The sequence below is a fragment of the Arvicanthis niloticus genome, chromosome 26, assembly GCF_011762505.2.
Source record: "Arvicanthis niloticus isolate mArvNil1 chromosome 26, mArvNil1.pat.X, whole genome shotgun sequence".
Lineage (NCBI taxonomy): Eukaryota > Metazoa > Chordata > Mammalia > Rodentia > Muridae > Arvicanthis > Arvicanthis niloticus.
Genome location: NC_133434.1, coordinates 34,872,121 through 34,897,586, shown reverse-complemented (window position 1 = coordinate 34,897,586; position 25,466 = coordinate 34,872,121). Strand labels below are relative to the sequence as shown.

General features: G+C 43.0%; 1 protein-coding gene across 1 annotated transcript in view; it reads right to left on the bottom strand.

Moving 5' to 3' along the window:
* Positions 1–2,725, bottom strand: part of LOC143439381 (uncharacterized) — a 52,014-nt gene extending 49,289 nt beyond the window's left edge. Inside the window, exon 1 of the mRNA XM_076925710.1 lies at positions 2,634–2,725. Within this exon, the coding sequence (XP_076781825.1) occupies positions 2,634–2,658 (25 nt within the window). The 5' untranslated portion in view covers positions 2,659–2,725. The remainder of the gene's footprint in view (positions 1–2,633) is intronic.
* Positions 2,726–25,466: the final 22,741 nt, after the last annotated feature.

Sequence of the window (25,466 nt, the reverse complement as noted above, 5' to 3'; positions counted from 1 at the left end):
CTGTCTAAGAAGTGAACCACACACATGTGGTTCTATTGGTCTTCCTTCCATTTGTCTTCATGGTGTGGTGTGGCTGCACAGATACAGATAGGCAAATCCACACTGGAGTGGGTTAGAATGAGGGTCTGAGCCCATTGACCACTAGGGTTCTGTAATTCAGCTCTCTATCCAAGTTGTCACTAAGATGATACATCACATCAATATTGGAATGCTATTTCTAGTTCTTAAACATCACTGTCCCGGGGTGTGCAGTTCATTCAATGTCAACCTTCTTACCTTCACAAATATCACTAAAAGGTATCTCCATTTCTAACTGACTTCATGGCAAGTATGGAGACTGATTCAAGACTCACAGAATGTGCATCTCCAAAGCCTCAGTGTCTGTGAACTAACCAAAACCATGGGCTCTATGTGTTTTCCATATAGTAAATAGGATGAAATCTGATATTCCTATAGCAATATCTGCCCTGGGGTTTGTAAGCATGCTCAGGAAGTGGATAATGTATGCACCTTACATGGACTGCTAGGAACCAGACATTTTCACAGATCATGGACCCCCTTACATGGTAGCTAATAATGCCACAGCTGACTGATGACCACAGGTCAACAATTAGACTGTCACATGATGGCCACACATCTGTGTTCCCACCTAGACCCTTTTCTCTTGACCCTTTACCCCTAGGAGTACAGCAGCCTGAATACTTTCATCCCTCTGTCTCTTTGATTCTCTCAAAGACCCTGGAACAGTACTAGGGACACACATGTGTGCTGTTGGTGACTGGCTGAATGAACAGAAGGCAGTGGGTATAAAGCCTCAGGAGGGTTAGGTTTTGGCAAAACATACTGACAAAGTTCTCCCAGCTTAGCCAGAAACACAGACTCATGAAAGTCTTGGATTCTAAATTCCAAAGCTATTGTTCCCCTTTGACATACTTCCCAAAGCAACCATTTTCATTCATGCACACTCAGATAGAACAAAGTCAGTTCATAGTCTAAAACTTATGGCTACGTTGGCCTATTACACACTGATCACTTCTAAGGTGATGGCAGCATCATTCTCCAAAATGTCCCAGTTTTCTGGCCATAATGAATGGGGTTTCTATAAGGCAACCCCAGAAAGCTGGGTGGGTGAATATTATTTATTAAAACATTTACTATTTCAAGACCTGGAAAACCTACTATCTTACACTATTAATGCATCACAAACTTGAGGATATCTCCATTTAGTTCTTGACAAAGTCATAGGAAAGCCCAGAGCTCAACTTTTGCAAGAGCTCAAAATGAAGGGTGAGGAGAACTAACCCACATAACATAAGGAAACAGTTTTACCTAATAACATCTTTTTAAATCTACAGGTCTATATTCAGTAACCGCAATGATCTCTGTAAGCAATTCTGATCATCATATTATATGTGTACATTTTATACCAACTGCTGGATACAAAACAATATTAAGGTCTGTTCTTAGTCATCAGTCTTACAACTGACCCTGGTCCTCCCTGTACTTTTGAGTATTAACACTGACTCCACACTGAAAAAGCAATTACCACACTTGACAATGCTTAGCTCTGGGGAGAAATAGGTTGGAAAATGATCTCTAATTGATACCTCTGGCAATTCAGATAACCCACAAAATAAATGTTTTAAGTTTAATGAAATATGGAAAGTGCACATTCCCATGAACCCTCACATAAATGGAAAACACATGCCCGTAATTTTCTGAATAAAATACACAATTCAGAAAAAAGAATGGAATGTGTGTTTTAATAAAACAAAACATACACACACATTATATAAAATGCCTTAAAACAGCTCCAAAAATTTTTATTCATTCCAATCCCCTGAGATTAGTAATTTAAATACATATAGCCTAAATATTGTCAATATATACAAGAGTTATTGTATTTACACCATAGATCACCTAGTAAGAAAAGACTAGCAACATACACTATAATAGGAATTTATGCACACGTATGTATACACGGAGACACAGACACTGGTTCATTTTGGTTGTCAATTTGACTATACTCTAAGCTTCTGGGCATTCCTGTGAGGGATTTACTTGATTGATTTGATTGTTTGAATCAGAAAGCTCCGCCCTATGTCTGGGCTGTACCTTCTGATGCAGCCCAGGTAAAAGGACATGGCATTATGAAAGTTTGCTTTGTGCTTCTTTGCCCTCACTCTCCCTGGCAAGACCATCAGCCCTGTTGCTGCAGTGCTCCTTCACTGGGCTTAGAACCAACTTCTTTGGGACTTCAGTGTAGACTGAAGATTAGGAAACCTCCAGGACTCCAGTGTAGACTGAAGCTGCTGAGACAACTAGCCTTTAGATCAAACCACTACTGAATTTCAGTCTTTCAAGCATGAGACAGCCTTTTCTGAACTAAGTTACTAGACAGTAGTATTCCAAAAGCCAATCTTATGAATCCCTGTTTAAAATGTGTGTGTGTGTGTGTGTGTCTATGTGTGTGTTCATTCTATCAATTATGTTTATTTAGAGAACACAGATACAATATATATTGAAAAATAAAGTCAAATTGCTTTATCAGACAATCAAATAAATATATTTTACAGAAAGTAAAATATTAACCAGTCCAGTAGAAGGACAACATTCAATAGTGAATATCCTACCTTGACAAGAGCAAAAATTTCCCATTTTAAAGTTCACCACAAATAAAACAGCACGTTCTAGTATCAATGTTGCTTGTTCAGCAGTCTCTACTAGACTGAGACTCAGACCTGAGACATGAGGACATGTACTCACATAACTATGACAACACTGTGTCACAGAACTGAGGTCACAATCAATACTGCAACAGTTATCAGCTGCTAGTGTGGCAGGTGTGCTAGTACAAGTTCAAGACCACACTGATGACTAGGTTAGTGGGTTGGCAAGATGCTGGAGTGCTTAGAGTGTCACACAAGCCTGATGACCTGAGTTTAATTATCAGAAGCCATGGTGAAATTCTCAAAGGCTGTCTTCTAGGATTCTATGTACTTTATGTATCGATATCCATCCATAAACCATCAATACACCTGGACTAAATACATACATAAACACCAAAAAGTAACACTCTTTTTTAAAACAAAGAGGTTATTGGACATGTTATCTGTAGTGGCTCGAGTTCTCATGCTAATTATGTTACCCCAAAACCTGCTTGGAATGTCCTGCATGTAGGGTAAAGGAAGCCTGTTCCCAGTTGGTTCTGACAGGGAAATAAAGTTGCCAGTGGCCAATGGCTGGGCAGGGAGACAGAGGCAGGACATTTAGGATTCCCAGGCAAGAAACACAGGAGAGTCATGACAAGGGGCTAGGAGACGAACCTCACCAAGGGGATAGAAGATGGACCAGACAGGAAAATGCAGGACAGTGAGATGCTGAAATGTAGGTGCAAGGGGAAAGTGGCCCTGAGGGCCTAGAGGGGTGGGACCTAGCAGGGTCCAGGGCAGCAAAGATAAAATACAGACTTAGTAAGTATTAATTCAGAGATACCTGAGGTGAGAGTATGTTAGCCATGTGGAGGTTCAGGAGTGGCTGAGCCATCGAGCTGGCTTAGGGCATATTAAAATATAATCCTCTGTGTGTGTGTGTGTGTGTGTGTGTGTGTGTGTGTGTGTGTGTTCATTCTATCAATTCTGTTTCATTAGAGAACCCTTGGTCCATGCTGCTGCTGAGGGCCATGTCTGAGTCTTAGATTCTACTGCAGCCGAGGTCAGTGTTTACTTACATGGCCTCTATTATCACAGAAGGTCATGTGGATGTCTGTGGTCTGTGCTGAAGCCTGAAGCTATGTTGATGTCCATGGGCTGGGCTGATGCACAGGGCCATGTTCATGTGAGTGGCCTGCACTGCTGCCTGAGGTCATCTTGATGTCCTTCTCCTGTGCTGCCACTGAGGGCTGTGATGGTCTATGGCTTGTGCAGAGGCAGAGGGGCAGGTTGATGTGCATGGTCTGTACTGCCACAGGAAACCAGGCTGAAGTCAGTGGCTTGTCCACGGTTCATGCTGTCACCAGAAACCCCATATAAGTTCATGATCCATGTTCCTGCTAATGATAAAGGGCAGGGAAGCAACTTTTCCATGGCATTGATGACTGCAAACTCACAGCTGAGAAAGAGGGACACAGAAGGTTTCTGGGACAACTCTGACCCCTGCCCCTGATAAATAACAGCCTAGACAGAAAGCCATTAAAGAGAATTTTTTAAATTGTGATAAGGATGCAGAAGTGTAGCTCTCCAGAACTGTTGATGGCTTCTGGCTGGGCTGTGGGAGGGAAGGGCTCCATTTCCTTAAGGAGCTGGATGCCTGAAGTTTGACCAGGTTCCAGTGAGTATATGGGCAACACAAATTGGACCTTTTTTTTCCTTCTTTTTGTTGAGGGAAGTCGTGAGAGTTGGGGGGGGGGACCTGGAAGTACTAGAAAGTGAGGGTGCTTGGGGTTCATGATGTGAAATTCCCACGTAATAAAAATATTTTGGAATAAAAGAAACCAATACATTAGGGCTGGACAGAGAGGTACATAGAGTGCCTGGTGTTACACAGCTACCACAAAGGCAGGGAGAGAGGCTAAGAATATTTCTGTCTCTAATTCTGGCCCAGTTAAAATAAATTTATTTTTACTTTAAAAATATATTAATCTTAGGAGCTTGATCCAGTATCCACTCCTGCCCAGGGGCTAACACATTAAAGCCGGCCCTGAGGTTGAGGAGCTGAAAGTGAGAGGAAGGCCAGTGTGGTCCTGAAGGACTACTGGCCCCAAGCAGACAGTGCTGAAGCACTGGCCCAGGAAGCTCCAGCAGGCTATGCAACTGGACCTTCAGTGTGGGGCCACTGGGCTGCTGCTGGAAGAGGAAGGTAAGAGAACATGTGACCTATGCCCTGCTGGTTATCTCCGTTTTCTCCAGGACTGGCCTTAGTTGTGTCTTCTTCCAGCTTTCAGGGATGGTATCTTCTGAGCCAGAGTGTGGCTTTCTGTTTCTTAGTTGTAATTCCCATTTTTTTTTTTTATTTTTTTTTTTTTTTTTTTTTCCTGTTAAGGACAGACTTCTGCCCTCAATTTCATAGACAGCTAGAAAAGAAACAGAGATATCAGAATCTCTAGACCTCAAAGTCCCACCTCAAAGCCGCCCATCAGGGGAGTTATGCTTGCTGGAGAACATCAGACAGCACCTGCAGTGTCGCAGCATCACAGACAGCCCTTCCTCACATGGGAACAGACCATTGGGAACTTGCTGAGAAGATGCACTCCTTTCCAAGGGCCACCAAGCTCCATCTGATGACCACCAGCCACTTCAACTACCCCTGACTGAAAGGAAGCACATTGTGTTTTGAGCAAAGTTCAGAGGTACTGAGGGATGGCCACTCAACCCAGCCACTCCCAGCTATTCCAGCTTCCTGGCCACATTGGCTAGCAGAGGTGGCTCATTCCTGGAAACCCAGGGGAGGCCTCTCCCTCCAGGGGATGCTGGAACCTCAGCAGATTGGTGGTTAGAAAAACTGGCCCCACTGGTGCCCGGCACCCAGTGCCTGCAGTGTATCTGGGCTGCCACCTGTCTGTCACCCCACATGAACTGCGGAGTCTGGCTAAGCTTTGGGGTTAGTAGAACTTAACTTCTCTACAGAACCATCAGTTGGCATCTGTCAGCATCAAGGCTGTACAGGTACCTCTGTGCAGGGACACTAAAGTCAGACATAGCTGCTCCCAACCCCAGCACTGCCTTACAAACCTGTACTCATTCCTTAACTCTAAAAGCTGTGAGCCACTTTAGTCTGTAATGGAGTTGGTGCTGTCTAGTGGCTGAGTTGGGGAAAGGTGAACTCTTCATCACTGAAGATAAAGAAATGGGAGGACGGAGCTAGGGAGATGGCTCAGGAGGAAAGTGTGTGGCACACAAGCCTGAGGAACTGGATTGCCAGCACCCATGTAAAATCTGGGTATGGTGATACATGCTTGTGATCCCAGTGCTAGGGAGTGGAGACAGAGGGATGTGTAGAGCTCACTGGAAAGTCAGCTCAGATATATTGGTGAGTTTCAGGTTCCACAGGAAATCCTGATTCAAAAAAATAGGTGGAGGGGACTGGAGAAGTGGCTCAGTGGTTAAGAGCAATGACTGCTCTTCCAGAGGTCCTCAGTTCGATTCCTAGCAACCACATGGTGGCTCACAACCATCTGTAATAAGATCTGATGCCCTCTTCTGGTGTGTCTGAAGACAGTGACAGTGTACTCACATAAATCTTAAAAAAAAAAATAATAAGTGGAGAATCACTGAGGAAGACACCCAACCAAAGATGTATAACACATATACACATGAAGATGTAAAACACACACATATACACACGAAGATGCATAAGACACACAAATGAAGGTGTATAACACACACATGAATATGTATAACACACATACATGTGAAGATGTAGAATACACACAAGAAAACGTGTAACACACAAGAAATGTATAACATACATACACACACACATGAAGGTATATAACAGATATATGAAGATGTGTAACTCACACAAAGATGTGTAAAACAGACACATGAAGGTACATAACACACACACATGAGCTCCATCCTTTTGGGGACTCAGTTTGGTAGAATAGGGTCAGAATTTTTCAACTGTCAGTATGTGAATGGCATTAGCCATCAAGCCTCACCGTTTCTACCAATTCAAATGACATTTTGTTTGGACATTGTGGGGTGTGTGTGTGTGTGTGTGTGTGTGTATGTGTGTGTGTTTGTATATGTCTCTCTCTTGTGTGTGTACATATATGTGTCTATCTGTGTGTATGTGTGTATCTGTGTGTTTGTACTCCAGAAGTAAATTTCAGACATCTTCCTCAGTAACTACCTTGAGACTAGGCCTCTCAATGGAGCTCACTGTGTGACTGGGCTGGCCATGGAGCTCCAGGAACCCTTCTGTCCCCATGTCCTCAGTGCTGGGATTACAAGGCAATGCCACCATGTCCAGATTTCCCCTTGGGTTCTGGATCTCAAATTACACTTGCATGGTAAGCACTGTACTCACTAACTCCAAAGTAAATGCCTGAATTAAAATTCTGCCCTTCCACTGTGGCCTCAGGCCGGACTACAACCCTTCTTCACATCCTTATTCCATATCCTGAATTGCAAAGCGGCCTCCCAGGGTGGCCTGTGCTTCAGGACCAGAAGCCCCACTACCCGCAGCAAGCTCATTCTCCTGGTATCTACAGACTGTGCTCCTCCCAGGGCTTCAGTCTGGCTAAGCCTCCCTCTCTGTTTACTGAATAACCAGCACACTTCTGGATCAGGTTCAAGTGCCACTTGAACTGGGGATCGCCTCTGAGTTCTCAATCAAAACAGCCCATTTCATGCTCTCTTTGCCCGAAGTACAGAATTAAATGCAAGACAATCCGTCAACACAGGAAATACTGGCTGTGGGCTCACACTGGAGGCCCACCTCCTAATAGCAGCTTATCCAACCAAAAAGATGCATTTTGGATAGTAGTTTTTTAAAGCACATTTAAATTTTTTAAATTACGATTTTATTTATTTTGTGTGCACATGCATACACACAAGCTGGTGTTGGTACGCCGACCATGTTGTGTAGAGAGCTGTGATGTGCCCCGCTGTAAAGATGGCACTGGCTCCCGCCCCTGCCTGCCCGATGGCGAGTGCTCACTAAGAAAAACAAGTCCTAATATGGACAAGGCTGGTGATCTGTGCTACTTCCCCTTATGTGTGCCTATCTGCTGCCGCCATGGAGCTTGCCGGGGTAGGTTGCTCCAGGAGTATTTAGCCTGTGGGCGGGCTTTCTCCAGGGTCAGAAGAAGATACAAAGTTCCTGAATAAACTGCTTGAGGAAGAGCTCCGGCGTTGTGTCTTCCTTGCTGGACGAGGTGGGTGCAACAAATGGTGGCCTGTACGGGGAACCGAAGCTCAGAACTTCAAGCAGTCTGGGTGGTCAAGGGGTAAGTTCCCAGGTTAAGGTGGGACAATAGAGAAGGTCCTCAGGGAAGAGGTGAGAAGGTCCTCAGGGAAGAGGCAAGAAGGTCTCTGGAGAAAGAGTAATAAAGTCTCCAGAGCGCTGAGCAGTAAAGTTTCGGCTTAGTACGGGACAAAAGTGAAACTAAGTTAAAGTTTCGGCTTAGTGCTGGACGAAAGTGAAAGTAAAATGGGAAACTCTCCGTCTCACCCACCTTTAGTAGCTCTTCGGGAGCTGTTGGCAGCTAAGGGGCTGAAAATGAAGAAGCAAACACTTGCCACCTTCCTTTCAGAGGTTGATACTGCGGCCCCATGGTTTGCGGTTTCTGGACACCTGACGTTGGCCAGTTGGGACAGGCTAGGAGAGGACTTAGACTTGGCATGGGATCAGGGTTGCTTAAGAAGAGGAATAAGAGGGATGTGGAGATTAGTTAGGAGTTGTCTGACTGATGAGCGCTGCTGTCGAGCTCTGGAGAAGGGGTCAGAGGCGTTGGAACAACTTAAAGAAGAAAGATCTGGAAAGTCAGGAAAGGGAGAGTCTGACAGTACTAGCTAGAGCTCCGAGGATGACCTGTAGAGTCTCGAGGGAGACCTAGAAAAGCTCATAGCCAGGATTGAGGCCATAAATTGTAAGAAGGAGAAGAGGAACAAGAAAAGGGAAAGGCATAAAGAGCACAAAGAGGAAGGAAAAATGAGGAAGTGCCTCCATTGCCAGTCCCAACCCTCGTCTCCCCCACCTTATGCGGAAGCTGAAGGAAAAGGGGAGTCAGATACCTTTTGCCCTGAGGTGTGGAGGGAAGCTAGAATGGCCTTCCCAGTATTTCAAGATGCAAATGGCCAGAGATATCATGAGCCTCTAGATTTTAAGGTTTTAAAAAACCTTGCAGAATCAGTAAGGACATATGGCATAGCTGCCTCTTTTACTGTTGCCCAGCTGGAGGTCTTGGCCCGACATTGCATGACACTGTCCGACTGGATGAGCACAATTAAGGCTTGTCTAGCTACTGGACAATATCTAGATTGGAAGGTTTTTTATCAGGAATTTGCTCACCAGCAAGCAGGATTAAACAGGCGGGCGGGTAATGCTGCCTGGGATTTTGACATGATAATGGGACATGGTCGCTATGCAGGCGCCCAGACGGGCTATCCCATCCAGGTCTATGAGCAAATTAACACCATTGCCATACGTGCCTGGAAGGCCCTGCCTAATAGAGGTGAAGTGGGTAGAACTCTGACTAAGATTGTACAGGGGGCCACTGAGCCGTTCTCAGACTTCGTGGCCCGCATGGTGGAGGCAGCGGGATGAATTTTTGGGGATCCCAATACTGCGATGCCACTTATCCAACAATTGATTTTTGAGCAGTGTACCAAGGAGTGTCGCAGCGCTATTACCCCATGCAAGTCTAAGGGACTTGATGCCTGGATGAAAATATGCAGAGAAATAGGGAGGCCCCTTTCTAATACAGGATTGGCTGCTGCTGTTATGCAACTATCCAGAGGAAAAGGTAGTACCCCGGGTGGTGCCTGCTTCCATTGTGGCAAGACAGGACACCTTAAAAGGCAATGTCCTGAAAAGGGAAGGAAGGAGGAGCCACGCCCTAGCAGGCCAGGTCTCTGCCCACGGTGCAAAAAGGGAAATCATTGGGCCAACGAATGTCATTCTGTTAAGGACATCAATGGCCAGCCTTTAGCCCCAGCCTTTGGAGGTGCTCAGTCAAAAAACGGGCAGAGGGGCCCCAGACCTCAGGGCTCTCAAATATATGGGGCAGTAGAGAACAGTCAGAGAGTCTGGCCGAGCCTTCAACCTCCCAGCCACGGAGAGCGACACTAGGATCTGCAGGGATGGACCTCCGCTGCACCACCAGAGTCATATTAACTCCTCAGATGGGGGTGCAGCTGCTGGAGACAGATCTTCAGGGTCCTTTACCACCTAACACTGTAGGACTCCTGATTGGCCGATCCTCTTCGGCTTTAAAGGGCTTAATAGTCCACCCTGGTGTCATAGATTCAGATTTTGAAGGAGTGGTCAAGATCACGGCTTCATCCCCTCGAGGGATTGTTGCTATCTCTCCTGGGGACCGCATTGCTCAACTACTGCTATTACCCAGCTTGCATGCCCAGTTTCCAGCACAAAAGCAGAAATGGGGAGGGAAGGGCTTTGGTTCTTCCGGGAACCCTACTGTTTTCTTATCCTTGGATCTGGATCAGCGCCCCTTGATTGAGTTGAATGTAAATGGAAAACAGACTATGGGACTTCTAGACACTGGGGCTGACAGGAGTATTATAGCCATTAAAGATTGGCCCTCTGACTGGCCTATACAGCAATCAGCTCAGACCCTTCAAGGGCTGGGCTATGCCAAAACACCAGATATGAGTGCTCGGGAGTTACCCTGGAAGGATCAGGAAGGGCATCAGGGATGTTTTCAACCTTATGTTCTGGAGCTCCCAGTTAGTTTGTGGGGCAGAGATCTTTTGAGAGATATGAGGCTCAGGTTGACCAATGAGGGACAGTATTCCAAAGCTTCACAAGAGACGATGAGGGGTATGGGCTGGCATCCATCTCATGGTGTTGGGAAGTACCTCCAGGGCCGTAATGCCCCATTACACCTGCCCCAAGGAAAACAAGACAGGGTTTGGGTTTTTCTTAGGGGCCGCTGAGGAGGGAATTCCCATTACCTGGAGTATAGAGGATCCAGTTTGGGTTCCTCAGTGGCCTTTATCCTCTGAAAAGCTTCAAGCTGCACAAGAACTTGTAAAAGAGCAGTTGGCTATGAAATGTATTTGACCTTCAGTATCCCCTTGGAATACTCCTATTTTTGTAATAAAGAAGAAATTTGGAAAGTGGAGATTGTTACATGACCTGAGGGTTATTAATGCGCAGATGCAGGTCATGGGGGCGGTGCAGCGGGGCTTACCTCTGTTGACCACTTTACCCAAGGATTGACCAATAATTGTAATTGATATTAAGGACTGCTTCTTTTCCATCCCTCTACATCCCAAAGATTGCGAGCGCTTTGCTTTTACTTTGCCATCCACTAATCAAGAAGAACCAGATCAGAGATTTGAGTGGGTAGTTTTACCACAGGGGATGGCAAATAGCCCCACTATGTGTCAACTTTATGTAGGAACAGCCATTCAGCCATTGAGAGATTCTTTCCCTTCCCTGAAATGCTTACATTACATGAATGATATCCTTTTAGTACATAAAAGTGAAAAAATTTTACATACTGCCTATCAAGATCTGGTGCAAAAGATCATGGTCTCCATATAGCCCCAGAGAAAATACAACAAGAGCAGGTAGTAAGTTACCTGGGAGCAAGGATAGGGCCCAATGAAGTCCGTCCTCAGAAAATTGAATTGAGAGTAGATCATCTTAAAACTTTAAATGATTTTCAGAAATTATTAGGAGATATAAATTGGATTAGGCCCTATTTGAAGATCCCAAATTATGAATTGAAACCTTTGTATGACATTCTAGTAGGAGATCCTGCATTAGATTCCCCACGGAATCTAGTTGACCCCTGAAGGGTGAAAAGCACTTCATAGGGTAGAGAATGGGCTACAAGAAGCCATGCTACAGCATTGTACATTGGGACAACCAATTTTGTTATGCGTCCTTTCTACCCTGACACAACCCACAGCTGTGCTGTGGCAAGCTGGCCTGCTAATGTGGATACATCCAAAGATATCAGCAGCTAAAACAGTGGAACATTACCCTACCGCCGTGGCAGGTTTGGCAGAGGAGGGAATTCAACAAAGTTTACATCATTTCGGCCTAGAGCCGGAGACAATTGTCGTCCCTTACAATAGTGACCAAGTGAGAGTCTTGTGCGCAACTGTTGATGATTGGGCTATCTTAAGGTGTGGATATAAAGGAGAAATTGATAATCATTATCCAAGGCATCCACTAATGAGTTTTTATTGTGCCCATCCCATTGTTTTTCCAAAGATTACGCAAGCAGCTCCTATTACTGGGGCAGTAACCATCTTTACTGATGGATCCAAAACGGGATGCGGTTCTTATAAGATAGGAGGCATGGATCCTGTGGTTATACAATTTTCCCCTGGATCGCCTCAGATTATTGAGTTCAAAATTGTATTGGAAGTTTTTAAAGTTTATAAGGATGCTTTCAACTTGCTTTCAGATTCATTATATGTTGTTAATTTAGTTAAGGTTATAGAAGTGGTGGGAAAAATTAAAAGTAACAGTCCCATTTATCCCTTGTTATCACAATTGCAGACCTTGATTTGGCAAAGAAAAGACCCGTTTTATGTACAACATGTTCGTGCACACACTGGCCTCCCTGGACCCCTGAATAACAATAATAGTGAGGTAGATCAAGCCACCAGAAGAGAATTTATCTTTCTTCAGGAGGAGAGTCCAATTTGCAAAGCAAAAGATTTTCATGCTCAGTTTCATGTTAATGCTCGAACGTTGCAGTTTAAATTTAAAATAACTAGAGAAGCTGCTCGTTCCATCATGTTGCAACGCCCTACTTGTATTGTTTTTCAAGATCCTCCCTCTATGGGGTCAATCCTAAAGGACTTTTGCCATTACAACTTTGGCAAATGGACATTACGCATTTCCCTGAGTTCGGTAAGCTAAAGTATGTTCATGTGTCTGTGGATACATGTTCAGGTCTTATTGTCGCAACTCCCCTGAGTGGAGAAAAGGCAAGAAATGTTATATCCCATTGCCTGGAAGCCTGGGGGGCTTGGGCCAAGCCTCTACAATTAAAAACTGATAATGGCCCTGGTTATACAGCCCACCCTTTTGTTTCCTTTTGTTCTCAAATGCAAGTTATGCTTAAACATGGCCTTCCTTATAACCCGCAAGGTCAAGGTATGGTGGAGCACGAGCATCGCACCCTAAAGGAATGTTTACAAAAACAAAAAGGGGGAATGAGCCAAGGCTACACCCCTAGAGACAGAATAGCCCTTGCCTTATTTACCTTAAATTTTTTGCAAATGGATGAGGAAGGCCGTTCGGCTGCTGAAAGACATAGTATTCGACATGGATCCTTAAAAGGTTATGTCAAATGGAAAGATGTGTTGACAGGAGAATGGAATGGACCAGATCCAGTGTTGGCATGGGCCCCGGGTTCTGTTTGTGTTTTCCCACAGAACCGAGATGGACCTCTCTGGGTACCAGAAAGGCTGGTGCGCAAATGTCACTTCTTGAATACTCATGCTCCTGCTGGGAACGATGATCGTGAGGAGTCAAGAGGAGCAAAGTTGGGGGATCCTGTTGGTCCTCCCGAGACCCATGGCAATATGTCATGTTGCTTAAGTTTATCCCCACCTTTTTATTAGTAATAGAAGTTTGGATTTGCCCTTTTTGCCTAAGGATAGTGAGATTGCCAGCACTAATGAAGATAGGAGCTTTGTTTTATTAGGTAGTTTGTGCGTTGTAAAAGTTAGAAATATAAGTGATAAGAGTGATTCTATTATGCTTTATAACCAGACTGCTGCCTGGTTTAATGTGCCAGATGATTCCATGTCTGGAACAGCTTATATGATGGGCACTTGGATTGAGGGATGGTGGCCTGCCAATTATGGCCAAGAATGGTTAGACCGAAACTGGAGTACTATACAGAATTTTTCCAGGCCTCCTAGTCTACCCCATTGGGCACTCTTTTCTATGGACTATACTGTAGAGAGTCTTTTGTTTCCGTGGATAGGATGCCAGGCTAGGGGGAGTACAATGGGCAAATTTGCCATTGCTTTAGATTTGCAAGCATCCTTGAATGCCCAATTGAAAGGAGGGCTTATGTTGGTTAACAAAAGAGGTGACCTTGCTCAAGAACAAGTAGATACCTTGTGACAGCTTGCCCAAGCTGGCTGTGAGTGGAAATTTCATGGGCTATGTGTTACCTCCATTCAATATCATAATTATACCCAGGCTGCTAACTTTTCTCGTCAGTTGTCTGCTTATTTGACAGGAAGCTGGGCTGCAGATTTTGAAGGCCTGATGAAACAGCTGCGGATGGCCATCGTGGCAATGAATTCCAAGTGCCTGGACCCCAGTTTCACGACCGGGTTCGCGGCTTGGATTGCCAGAGCTGTGGACCACATAAAAGAGTGGGTGGATCTTGGGGCCTTGAGCCCTATGGTGGGTTTAGTTAGTGTTTTAGGCCTGTGGTGCGTGTGTAAGATGAGAGCCACGCAGAGGCGGAATGCAGCCATGATCATTCAAGCCTTTATAGTTGTAGGAGTTGGATCTTCCCCCTAAGCATGGCTGGCTGCCATGAAAGAATAAGATCGTCACATTCAGGTTGTGAGGCTAAGCACTGCACTTGAGGCATGCCAATTGTTGCTGGCAGCCTCGAGCGGAGCATGTCTGATTTATGTGGGTTTGTGCCACCCTTACTCCAGCACTTTTCAGTGTTCTTCCTGCCTCTGAGAAAATTGGCATGGGACAGGTCAGGCTTGAATTGGGCTGATGAATCCTATAGGAGAGCCTGTACAATGTCCTTCTATGTTTGCTTCAGAGATCAGACCCCTACTCTCACCTGTTTCATCTTTAAAACAAAATAGAGGGAATTGTAGAGAGCTGTGATGTGCAGCGATGTAAAGATGGCACTGGCTCCCGCCCCCCGCCTGCCCGACGGCGAGTGCTCGCTAAGAAAAACAAGTCCTAAGGCTGGTGATCTGTGCTACTTCCCTTATGTGTGCCTATATGCTGCCGCCTGCCGGGGTAGGTTGCTCCAGGAGTATTTAGCCTGTGGGCGGGCTTTCCCCAGGGTCAGAAGAAGATACAAAGTTCCTGAATAAACTGCTTGAGGAAGAGCTCCGGCGTTGTGTCTTCCTTGCTGGATGAGGTGGGCAAGACAATGTTGTGCTTTTGGAGGTCCTTCTATCAGGTGTGTCCAGAGCATCAAACCAGGTCAGGCTTAGTGGCCAGCATGTTTACCTGATGGGCCATCTTGATAGCCCAGTAGGTTTGTTTTGGGGTTTTGTTTGTTTGTTTGTTTGTTTGTTTGTTTTTTAGTTAAGCAGAGTAGAACCATGGTAAATTCTGTGCCTGGAACAGCTTTTGATTGATTGATTGATTGATTGTATATAAAGCATACATCATGTCTTTCCTTCTTCCTTCCTGCCTGCCTGCCTTTTTCTTCTTTGTGTGACACTGATTGAGCCCACAGCCTGGATCGTGCCTGCTAGTAATTGCTGTTCCAATGGAACTGCACTCCCAGTTCACAAAGTAATTTTCTTATTGGGCCAGTTTACAAGTCTGAATGCCACAGCACTAACAAGGGCTCCTAGAGGGTGGAGACTCACCCTGGGTCCCCTCTGATTTTGCTGGTTAATGCACATATCAGCTGCTCAATAAATACTTCCCCAAGTGAGCTGAAATTTTCAGTAACCCTGAAGAAGACACTGAAGCCTACAGCACAGGTGCCTGCTCTGGGATCAAGCTTGCATTCTGCCACCGATTGCCAGGGCCCTTCCAGACACCGTAGGATGGCAAGCCTTTCAAGAGAATAAGCATGCTTGCTAAATCAGTGAGTGACAAAAATAGTTTCAGCTCACAAATGAATGAACTAATGACTGCTAAAACATCTGAACAAGTAGAAAAAAACAATCCTATCTATCTGCATACTTTGCTCATATACTAAGCCATGTCTCCTCCCAGAACGCTCAACCTTCTACTTAATGTCTATACTCATATCCCTCACTCTTCTGGCCTTAGCCTGAAAATCCCACAGGCATCTACATAACTAATTAGAGTTTTCACAGGAATTTCTTATAGTATGCTCTCTAGATTTGCAAAGTTCTCAGATCTCTTCTTCACTTACTCCCAGGCTTCCCAATGATGTAACACTGTAAAACAGTATCACTTAGACTACCTACAAGGTAAAACAGTATCACTTAGACCTAAGCATCGTTTTAAACAAAAGTATCACCATTAACTCTGGGCCAAATAGACAAGTTTAAATAGATGCTTTACTTTCAGCTCTTTCAGATCATTCTCTTATTCTCCTGTAGGAAATCTTACAGGCATAGCCATCCGGGCACAAAGTTCACTATTCCTACATCATGTTCTAACTTGAGTCCTCATAAAGTAACAAGCTTCCAGGAACCAAAGCAGATGACCTCACAGTCCCAAGACCGCAGTAATACTAAACTTGAGGCTTCAGGCTGAATGCTGCTTTCTCCTATGAAGATCAGCATTTCCAACTTAGTTCTTTTATTCTTAATACAGAAAGACACAGTCAGAGAAAAAGCCTTGAAACTGGTTTTACTCTTTATTCTGATATTTAACATGTAAAAATATTACTATTCATCTTGGTTTTGCCTGGAACACTTTTCAGTTTATATTACAGATGTTTTCTTAACATGATGAATGGGCTCCTTTCAGTCAAAACTCAACATCTGATCATTTCTAACAACTTAATCCTTATAAGCATGTCAGTCACATAATTACTTTAATCATCCTACTATAAGCACCGAGGTTTGAAATGCAGTCAGTGAATCTCAGACACCATTACTTTACAGCTGTCTATTTCAACAGCATTCTTACTCAGGCTCAGAGCCCAACAACATTTTTACTCAAAGTTAAAGTGTGCCACCTAGTGCTACATGGAGATTTTACACAGGCTTGTTCTAATAGTTAATGTTTCAAATAAAAGCAATAAACATCAGCATTAAGTTATATTCAAATCCTGCCTGATGCACTCTAAGGAAATCAAATACTCAGAACACGGACCACAGTCTACCTACTTCTGAGACTCACTCCTCTCTTCAAATCTACCAAAGGAGGGACTTGGGCAAGACTGCATTCCCTCTACCTAAGCCTCTCTTTGAGAAGTTTAAGGCATATATAGAAGTGTCTGAACACACTGGGTTGTAAAAGTGTAAGGGATGAGAACCTGTTTGCTGCCCAGCCTGCGGGTGTGTGGACCCCAGATCCCACCCTAGATATTCTGGAGGCTCCACAGATCCCACAGCCAGCTTTAGGTAGGAAAAACCACATACTGCCCTGAGCCCATGGCTGGGTGCTGTGAGTGCTCAGATTCCAGCAGATAACCCCCTCCCCGCCCCTGCGGGCAGGTACTCCCCTTCCGCCCCTCCTCTGGAACTGAGGCCTGGACCAGACCTCTGCCCGGCCTGCTGGTGTGTGGACCCCGGATTCTGCCTGAAACATGCTAGAAGGTCCACTCAACCCAGAGCCACAGAGGAACAACTGAACTCAGAGCTTCAGACAACATATCCTGAGATATCCTAGAGGAGACACTGCACCCAGAACAGCAGACACCTAGCTGGACTGCTACATTGGAGGCACCATTTCCTGAGGCATCCTAGAGGTACCACTGTAATCAGTGCAGCTGGAAAAGATCACAGAGACATCTGGACCCCTAGAAGATCAAACACAAGCGAGATAACTGGAAAGACAGGCTTCATTCAGAGACAGCAAGTACAGGTAGCACTAGAGTTAACCAGATGGCAAAAGGCAAGAGCAAGAACGTAAGCAACAGAAACCAAAGTTACATGGCATCATCAGAACCCAGCTCCCCCATCAGAGCAAGCCCTGAACACCCCATCACACCAGGAAAACAGGATTCAGAATTAAAATCACTTCTCATGAGGATGATAGAGGACTTTAAGAAAGAAATAAATAACACTCTCAAAGAAATTAAGGAGAGCACTGGTAGACAGATAGAAACCCTTAAAGAGGAAACACAAAAATCCCTTAAGGAATTGCAAGAAAATGCAACCAAACGGGAGAAGGAATTAAACAAAACCATGCAGGATCTAAAAATGGAAGTAGAAACAATAATGAAATCACAAAGGGAGAATAGCCTGGAGATAGAAAACCTAAAAAAAAACGATCAGGAGTCATAGACACAAGTATCACCAACAGAATACAAGAGATGGAAGAGAGAATCTCATGTGCAGAAGATACCATGGAAAACATTGACACAACTGTCAAAGAAAATGCAAAATACAAAAAGCTACTAACCCAAAATATACAAGAAATCCAAGACACAATGAGAAGGCCAAACCTAAGGATAATAGGTATAGATGAGGGGGAAGACTCCCAACTTAAAGGACCAGTAAATATCCTCAACAAAATTATAGAGGAAAACTTCCCTAACCTAAAGAAAGAGATGTCCATAAATATACAAGAAGCCTACAGAACTCCAGATAGTTTAGACCAGAAAAGAAATACTTCCCACCACATAATAGTCAAAACATCAAATGTACAAAACAAAGAAAAAAATACTAAAAGCAGAAAGGGAAAAAGGCAAAGTAACATATAAAGGCAGACCTATAAGAATTACACCAGACTTCTCACCAGAGACCATAAAAGCCAGAAGATCCTGGACCGATATCATACAGACCCTAAGAGAACACAAATGCCAGCCCAGATTACTATACCCAGCAAAACTGTCAATCATTATTGATGGAGAAACCAAAATATTCCATGACAAATCCAGATTTACACAGTATCTCAACACAAATCAAGCACTTCAAAAGAATAATTGGTGGAAAACTCCAACACAAGGAGGGAAACTACAACCTAGAAAAAGCAGGAAAGTAATCTTCCAAAAACTGTAAAAGAAGGTAGCTACACAAACATATCTCCACTGCCAATAACAAAAATAACAGGAAACAACACCCATTTTTCCTTAATATTTCTTAATATCAATGAACTCAATTCTCCTATAAAAAGACATAGACTATCAGACTGGATACGTGTAAACAGGACCCAACATTTTGCTGCATTCAGGTAACGCACCTTTGTGGGAAAGACAGACATTGCCTCAGAGTAAAAGGTTGGAAAACAATCTTCCAAACAAATGGTCCCAAGAAACAAGCAGGAGTAGCGATTCTAATATCAAATAAAATCAGTTTTCAAACAGAAGTAATCAAAAAAGATAAAGAAGGACACTTAATATTCATCAAAGGAAAAATGTACCAAGAGGAACTCGCAATTCTCAACATCTACGCCCCAAATGCAAGAGCACCCACATACATAAAAGAAACTTTACTAAATCTTAAAGCATACATTGCACCCTACACAATAATAGTGGGAGATTTCAACACCCCACTCTCAGCTATGGACAGATCATGGAAACAGAAACTAAACCGAGACACAATGAAACTAACAGAAGTTATGAACTAATTGGACTTAACTGACATCTATAGAACATTTCATCCTAAAACAAAAGAATATACCTTCTTCTCAGCACCTCATGGTACCTTCTCCAAAATAGACCATATAATTGCTCACAAAACAGGCCTCAACAGATACAAAAAGATTGAAATAATCCCTAGTACCTTATCAGACCACCATGGACTAAGACTTGTCTTTGACATGGACAAAAACAACAGAAAGCCCACATACACGTGGAAACTGAACAATGCTCTACTCAATGATAACTTGGCCAAGGAAGAAAGAAAGAAAGAAATTAAAGACTTTTTAGAATTAAATGAAAATGAGGACACATCATATCAAAACTTGTGGGACTCACTGAAAGCAGGACAAAGAGGAAAAATCATAGCTCTAAGTGCCCACAAAAAGAAATTGGAAAGAGCATACATTAACAACTTGACAGCAAACCTGAAAGTGTTAGAACAAAAAGAAGCTAATATACCCAAGAGGAGTAGATGGCAGAAAATAATCAAACTCAGGGCTGAAATCAACCAAGTTGAAACAAAAAGAACTATACAAAATATCAACAAAACCAGGAGCTGGTTCTTTGAGAAAATCAACAAGATAGACAAACCCTTAGCCAGACTAACCAAAGGGTGCAGAGACAGCATTCAAATTAATAAAATCAGAACTGAAAGGGGAGACATAACAACAGAAACAGAGGAAATTTTAAAAAATCATCAGATCCTACTACAACAAAATTGGAAAATCTGGATGAAATGGACAATTTTCTAGACAGATACCAGGTACCAAAGTTAAACGAGGAGCAGATAAACCATCTAAACAGTCCCATAACTCCTAAAGAAATAGACACAATCATTAAAAATCTTCCCACCAAAAAATGTCCGGGGCCAGATGGTTTCAGTACAGAATTCTTTCAGACATTCAAGGAAGACCTAATACCAATCCTCTTCAAGCTATTCCATAGAATAGAAACAGAAGGAACACTACCCAATTCATTCTATGAAACTACCATTACGCTCATACCTAAACCACAGAAAGACCCAACAAAGAAAGAGAACTACAGACCAATCTCTCTTATGAATATTGATGCAAAAATACTCAATAAAATTCTCGCAAACCGAATCCAACAACGCATCAAAACAATTATCCATCAAGATCAAGTAGGCTTTATCCCAAGAATGCAGGGATGGTTCAATATTCGGAAATCCATCAATGTAATCCAATACATAAATAAACTCAAAGAAAAAAACACATGGTCATCTCACTAGACGCTGAGAAAGCATTTGACAAAATTCAACATCCCTTCATGTTAAAAGTCTTGGAAAGATCAGGAATACAAGGCCCATACCTAAACATAGTAAAAGCAATATACAGCAAGCCAGTAGCCAACATCAAACTAAATGGAGAGAAACTTGAAGCAATCCCACTAAGATCAGGGACTAGACAAGGCTGCCCACTCTCACCTTACCTATTCAATATAGTACTGGAAGTCGTAGCTAGAGCAATTAGACAACAAAAGGAAGTCAAAGGGATACAAATAGGAAAAGAAGTCAAAATTTCACTATTTGCAGATGATATGATAGTATACTTAAGTGACCCTAAAACTTCCACCAGAGAACTCCTAAACCTGATAAACAACTCTAGCAACGTGGCTGGATATAAAATCAACTCAAACAAATCAGTAGCCTTCCTCTATTCAAAGGATAAACAGGCTGAGAAAGAAATTAGGGAAATGACACCCTTCACAATAGCCACAAATAAAATAAAATATCTTGGAGTGAATCTAACCAAGCAAGTGAAAGATCTGTATAACAAGAACTTCAAATCTCTGAAGAAAGAAATTGAAGAAGATCTCAGAAGATGGAAAGATCTCCCATGCTCCTGGATTGGCAGGATTAACTTAGTAAAAACGGCTATCCTGCCAAAAGCAATCTACAGATTCAATGCAATACCCATCAAAATTCCAAATCAATTCTTCATAGAGATAGAAAGAGCAATTTACAAATTCATCTGGAATAACAAAAAACCTAGGATAGCGAGAACTATTCTCAACAATAAAAGAACTTCTGGGGGAATCACCATTCCGGACCTCAAACTGTACTACAGAGCAGTAGTGATAAAAACTGCATGGTATTGGTACAGAGACAGACAGGATGACCAATGGAATAGAATTGAAGACCCAGAAATGAACCCGCACACCTATGGTCACTTGATCTTTGACAAGGGAGCTAAATCCATCCAGTGGAAAAGGGACAGCATTTTCAACAAGTGGTGCTGGCTCAACTGGAGGTCAACATGTAGAAGAATGCAAATTAATCCATTCTTATCCCCTTGTACAAAGCTCAACTCCAAGTGGATAAAGGACCTTCACATAAAGCCCGATACACTGAAACTAATAGAAGAGAAGTTGGGGAAGACCCTCGAATACCTAAGCACAGGTGAAAAGTTCCTGAACCAAACACCAATGGCTTATGCTCTAAGATCAAGAATTGACAAATGGGACCTCATCAAATTGCAAAGCTTCTGTAAGGCAAAGGACACTGTCAACAAGACAAAACGGCAACCAACAGATTGGGAAAAGATCATTACCAATCCTACATCTGATAGAGGGCTAATATCAAATATATACAAAGAACTCAAGAAATTAGATGCCAAACAACAAAATAACCCCATTAAAAATGGGGTACAGTGCTAAACAAAGAATTCTCAACTGAGGAAACACAAATGGCCGAGAAGCACCTTAAGAAATGCTCAACATCCTTAGTCATCAGGGAAATGCAAATCAAAACAACACTGAGATACTACCTCACACCAGTCAGAATGGCTAAGATCAAAAACTCAGGTGATAGTAGATGCTGGCGAGGATGTGAAGAAAGAGGATCACTCCTTCATTGTTGGTGGGGTTGCAAGCTGGTACAACCACTCTGGAAGTCAGTCTGGCGGTTCCTCAGAAAATTGGACATAGCACTACCTGAGGACCCAGCTATACCACTCCTGGGCATATACCCAGAAAATGCCCCAACATATAATAACAAAGACATATGCTCCACTATGTTCATAGCAGCCTTATTTATAATAGCCAGAAGCTGGAAAGAACCCAGATGCCCTTCAACAGAGGAATGGATACAAAAAATGTGGTACATTTACACAATGGAATATTACTCAGCTATTAAAAATAATGAATTCGAGAGATTCTTAGGTAAATGGATGGAACTAGAAAATATCATCCTGAGTGAGGTAACGCAATCACAAAAGAACACACATGGTATTTACTCACTGATAAGCGGAGATTAGCCCCAAAATTTGAAACAACAAAGATTCAACTACCAGACGACATGAAGCTCATGAAGAAGAAAGAACAAGTGAGGATGCCTAGGTCTTTCTTAGAAGGAGTAACTAAATACCCAAGGGAGCAAATATGGAGACAAAGTGTGGGACAGAATCTGAGAGGTTGTTTGGAGACCATTCCACCTGGGTATTCATTCCATGTGCAGTCACCAAAAATAGACGCTGATATGGAGGTCAGGAAGGGAAAGCTGACAGCAGCCTGATAAGGCTGTCTCCTTAGAGGTCCCCCAGAGTCTGACATACCCAGAGACAGATACTCGAAGCTATCCATTAATCTGATCAAAGGTTCCCAATGGAGGAGTTAGAGAGTAAACTCAAGGAGCCTTAAGGATTGGTGGCCCCCATGAGGAGAGCAACAATACCAACCAGCCAGAGCTCCCCAGGGTCTAAACCACTAGCCTAGGAGCACATATAGAGAGACACATGACTCCAGCTGCATATGTAGGGGAGGATGGCCGTGTTGGGCATAGGTGGGAGACAAGGTCATTGGTACCTTGAAGGCTGAGCACTGAGTGGGGGGGGAGGGAACCTGAGGGTGGGGAGGGGGAATTGGGGGGTAGGTGGGTGAACACCCTCATAAAAGCAGGAGGAGGGGGGATGGGATAAGGGGTTCCTGGGTGGTGGGGGGAACGCGGTAAGGGGATAAAATTTGAAATGTAAATATTATATCCAATAAAAGAGGGGGAAAAAAGAAAAGCAGTTAGGACCAATATCCTTAATAAAATGTCAGCCCTCTTTTTAAAAAACTATCTTGATACTAAAATTTGTTTTGAGAATTGTATATTGCAGAATGATCAGCCTTGGTGTATCTACTCAACAAGCAAGCTGAGCAGACCTGCTCAAACCTCTGAGGTCCAGGAATTCCATCTGGAGGCAGTGAAGACACAGCATCAGAGGCTTGTCAATTTGCTCTCCCTGCCACGCCTCTTCTAATATCTCAACGCCCATAATCAGCTTGAAGAAGCTAATGAAGAGTCAGCGCCCCTATTCCCTGGGCTTGGGGACTAAGGTGGTAAATGTTGGGCTGTCTTTCTAGGGAAAAGTAGTGGTTTTGTGGGAATAGAGAGGATTAGCTAGGGGTTAATTGCATAGTCATAACCTATTAGTAGAAATCTGTATAATTAGTATCAAGATGAAGATATAAATTCTTAAATGGCACCAATTTACTTTGATTACAAATTTTAAGGTTTTCATTGGCATGAGCTTCTTATTGATATAAGAGTGAGGTGAATATTGTTACTTTCATAGGCATTGTACCAGTATAACACATTTAGGAATACAAGGCTTAGACCCAGTCCTTCTTTAACTTTTTAAACTGATTTGAGATGGTCAGCCTGTGAGTTAAGGGACTATAGCAAATTCATGGCTTGGAGTTTATTATAAGGGTGTTTTCTATGTTTTATTTAGAAATAGCTGAGTGGAGTTAACAGGCAACAGTCCAGATTACCTTACATGGATAGTTGGTTTTCAAAACATCAGAAATCCATAGAATTGACATGACAAACATTTCTGTATTAATGTTCATTTTTATTAGAGACCTGTCTGCTCCTGACAGCTTCCTGTCTTGGATTCTAAGAAGAAATTGAGCATCCTTGGAGTTACTCCAGTTGTGGTGAGACAGCCACTAGGCAAGAATTGCCTCTTTCCTTCTACAGACAAATTACTGTCCAGAAAAGGACACACTTGCAGAATAGTCGACTGATTATATCTGCCTAGACAGAGTAATCAGCCCTTAATAATTCTGCAGCACTAAGGTCTGTCAGATGATCCTGGGCCAGAAGGTGGAAGAACAGATGCTCCAACGTTTTGAAGTAGAACGAGTGTCCAGGTGTTCAGAAGTCTCTATAAATTGGCTAAGTTTTAGAAGCTATGCTTTGTGCTTCCCACAATTATAGTTAACTCAGTCATTCTGGATTTCTGACGGGGTTGAAAACTTATAGCCTCATAGCCAATCCTGACTATTTACTTTGAGAGAAAAGATTTGAGTGGATGGTAGTCAGCTGACTATTCATTCTAAAGCCAGGTTCAGAACTAAATGTTTCAGTTAGGATAGATGACAGAGGTGCTGGTTAGTCAACAAAAGGATGGACTGGGTATGAGGACTATCTTGTACCTCACTGGTACAAATTGGCATAATTATGCTCTAATTGTATTTTGAGAGAAAAGTTTCATTTTAACAGGAAGGGTGATATGTAGGAGGAGCTAAGGTGGGAGGAGTACTGAGAGGAAGAGATGGAGTAAGAAGAGGAGGAGAAGAAGGAGAGTAGAAGCTAGGTGATGAAAGAGAAAAAGAGGGGGGAGACAGGGAGGCAGATATTCATGTATCTCCACCAGTCAAAGATAGTGGTTATATTTAGGTTGGGTAGTGGGTTACACCTCTGATTGAACAATACCAAACTTATAAAACCTATGATTAACATTTTTAAAAAATGTGTAAATGCCAAAAGGAAAAGGGGGCATGGGATGGGGGTTTTCTAAGGGGGGGAATGGGGAAAGGGGATGGCATCTGAAGTGTAAATAAAATATCTGACTGAACAAGAAGGATCACCTGAGGCCAGGAGTTCAGTATCAATCTTGACAACAGAGTGAACTATGTCTCAAAAAAATAAATAGAAAAAAAAAATCAACTCTAACAATTTATCAAAAGATACACAATATATAGAAGATGTAATCTGTGACATCATTAACATAAGTGCTACTGCAATTTTATTTGTGTTTATTGTTTTTGCCTGGTGGGTTTTTTTTTTTCCTTTCTGTTGTTGTTTGTTTGCTTGTGGATTTTGGGGGCAGGGGAAGGTGAGACAGAGTCTCTCTAGGCCAAGCTGACCTAGAACTTACAGAGATTCAATTTCCTCTGTCTCCCAACTGATGGGATTAAAAGCATGCAACACCAAGCCTGGATGCTTTTTGCTTTCTTGAAAGGTCTTCCTCTTTTACCAAAGCTAGCCTCTAATATGCAATCCTCCTGCCTTGGCTTCCAGAGTTTGAAATTAGAGGCACAAGCAAATTGAAGTGAAATTTGTAGCAAC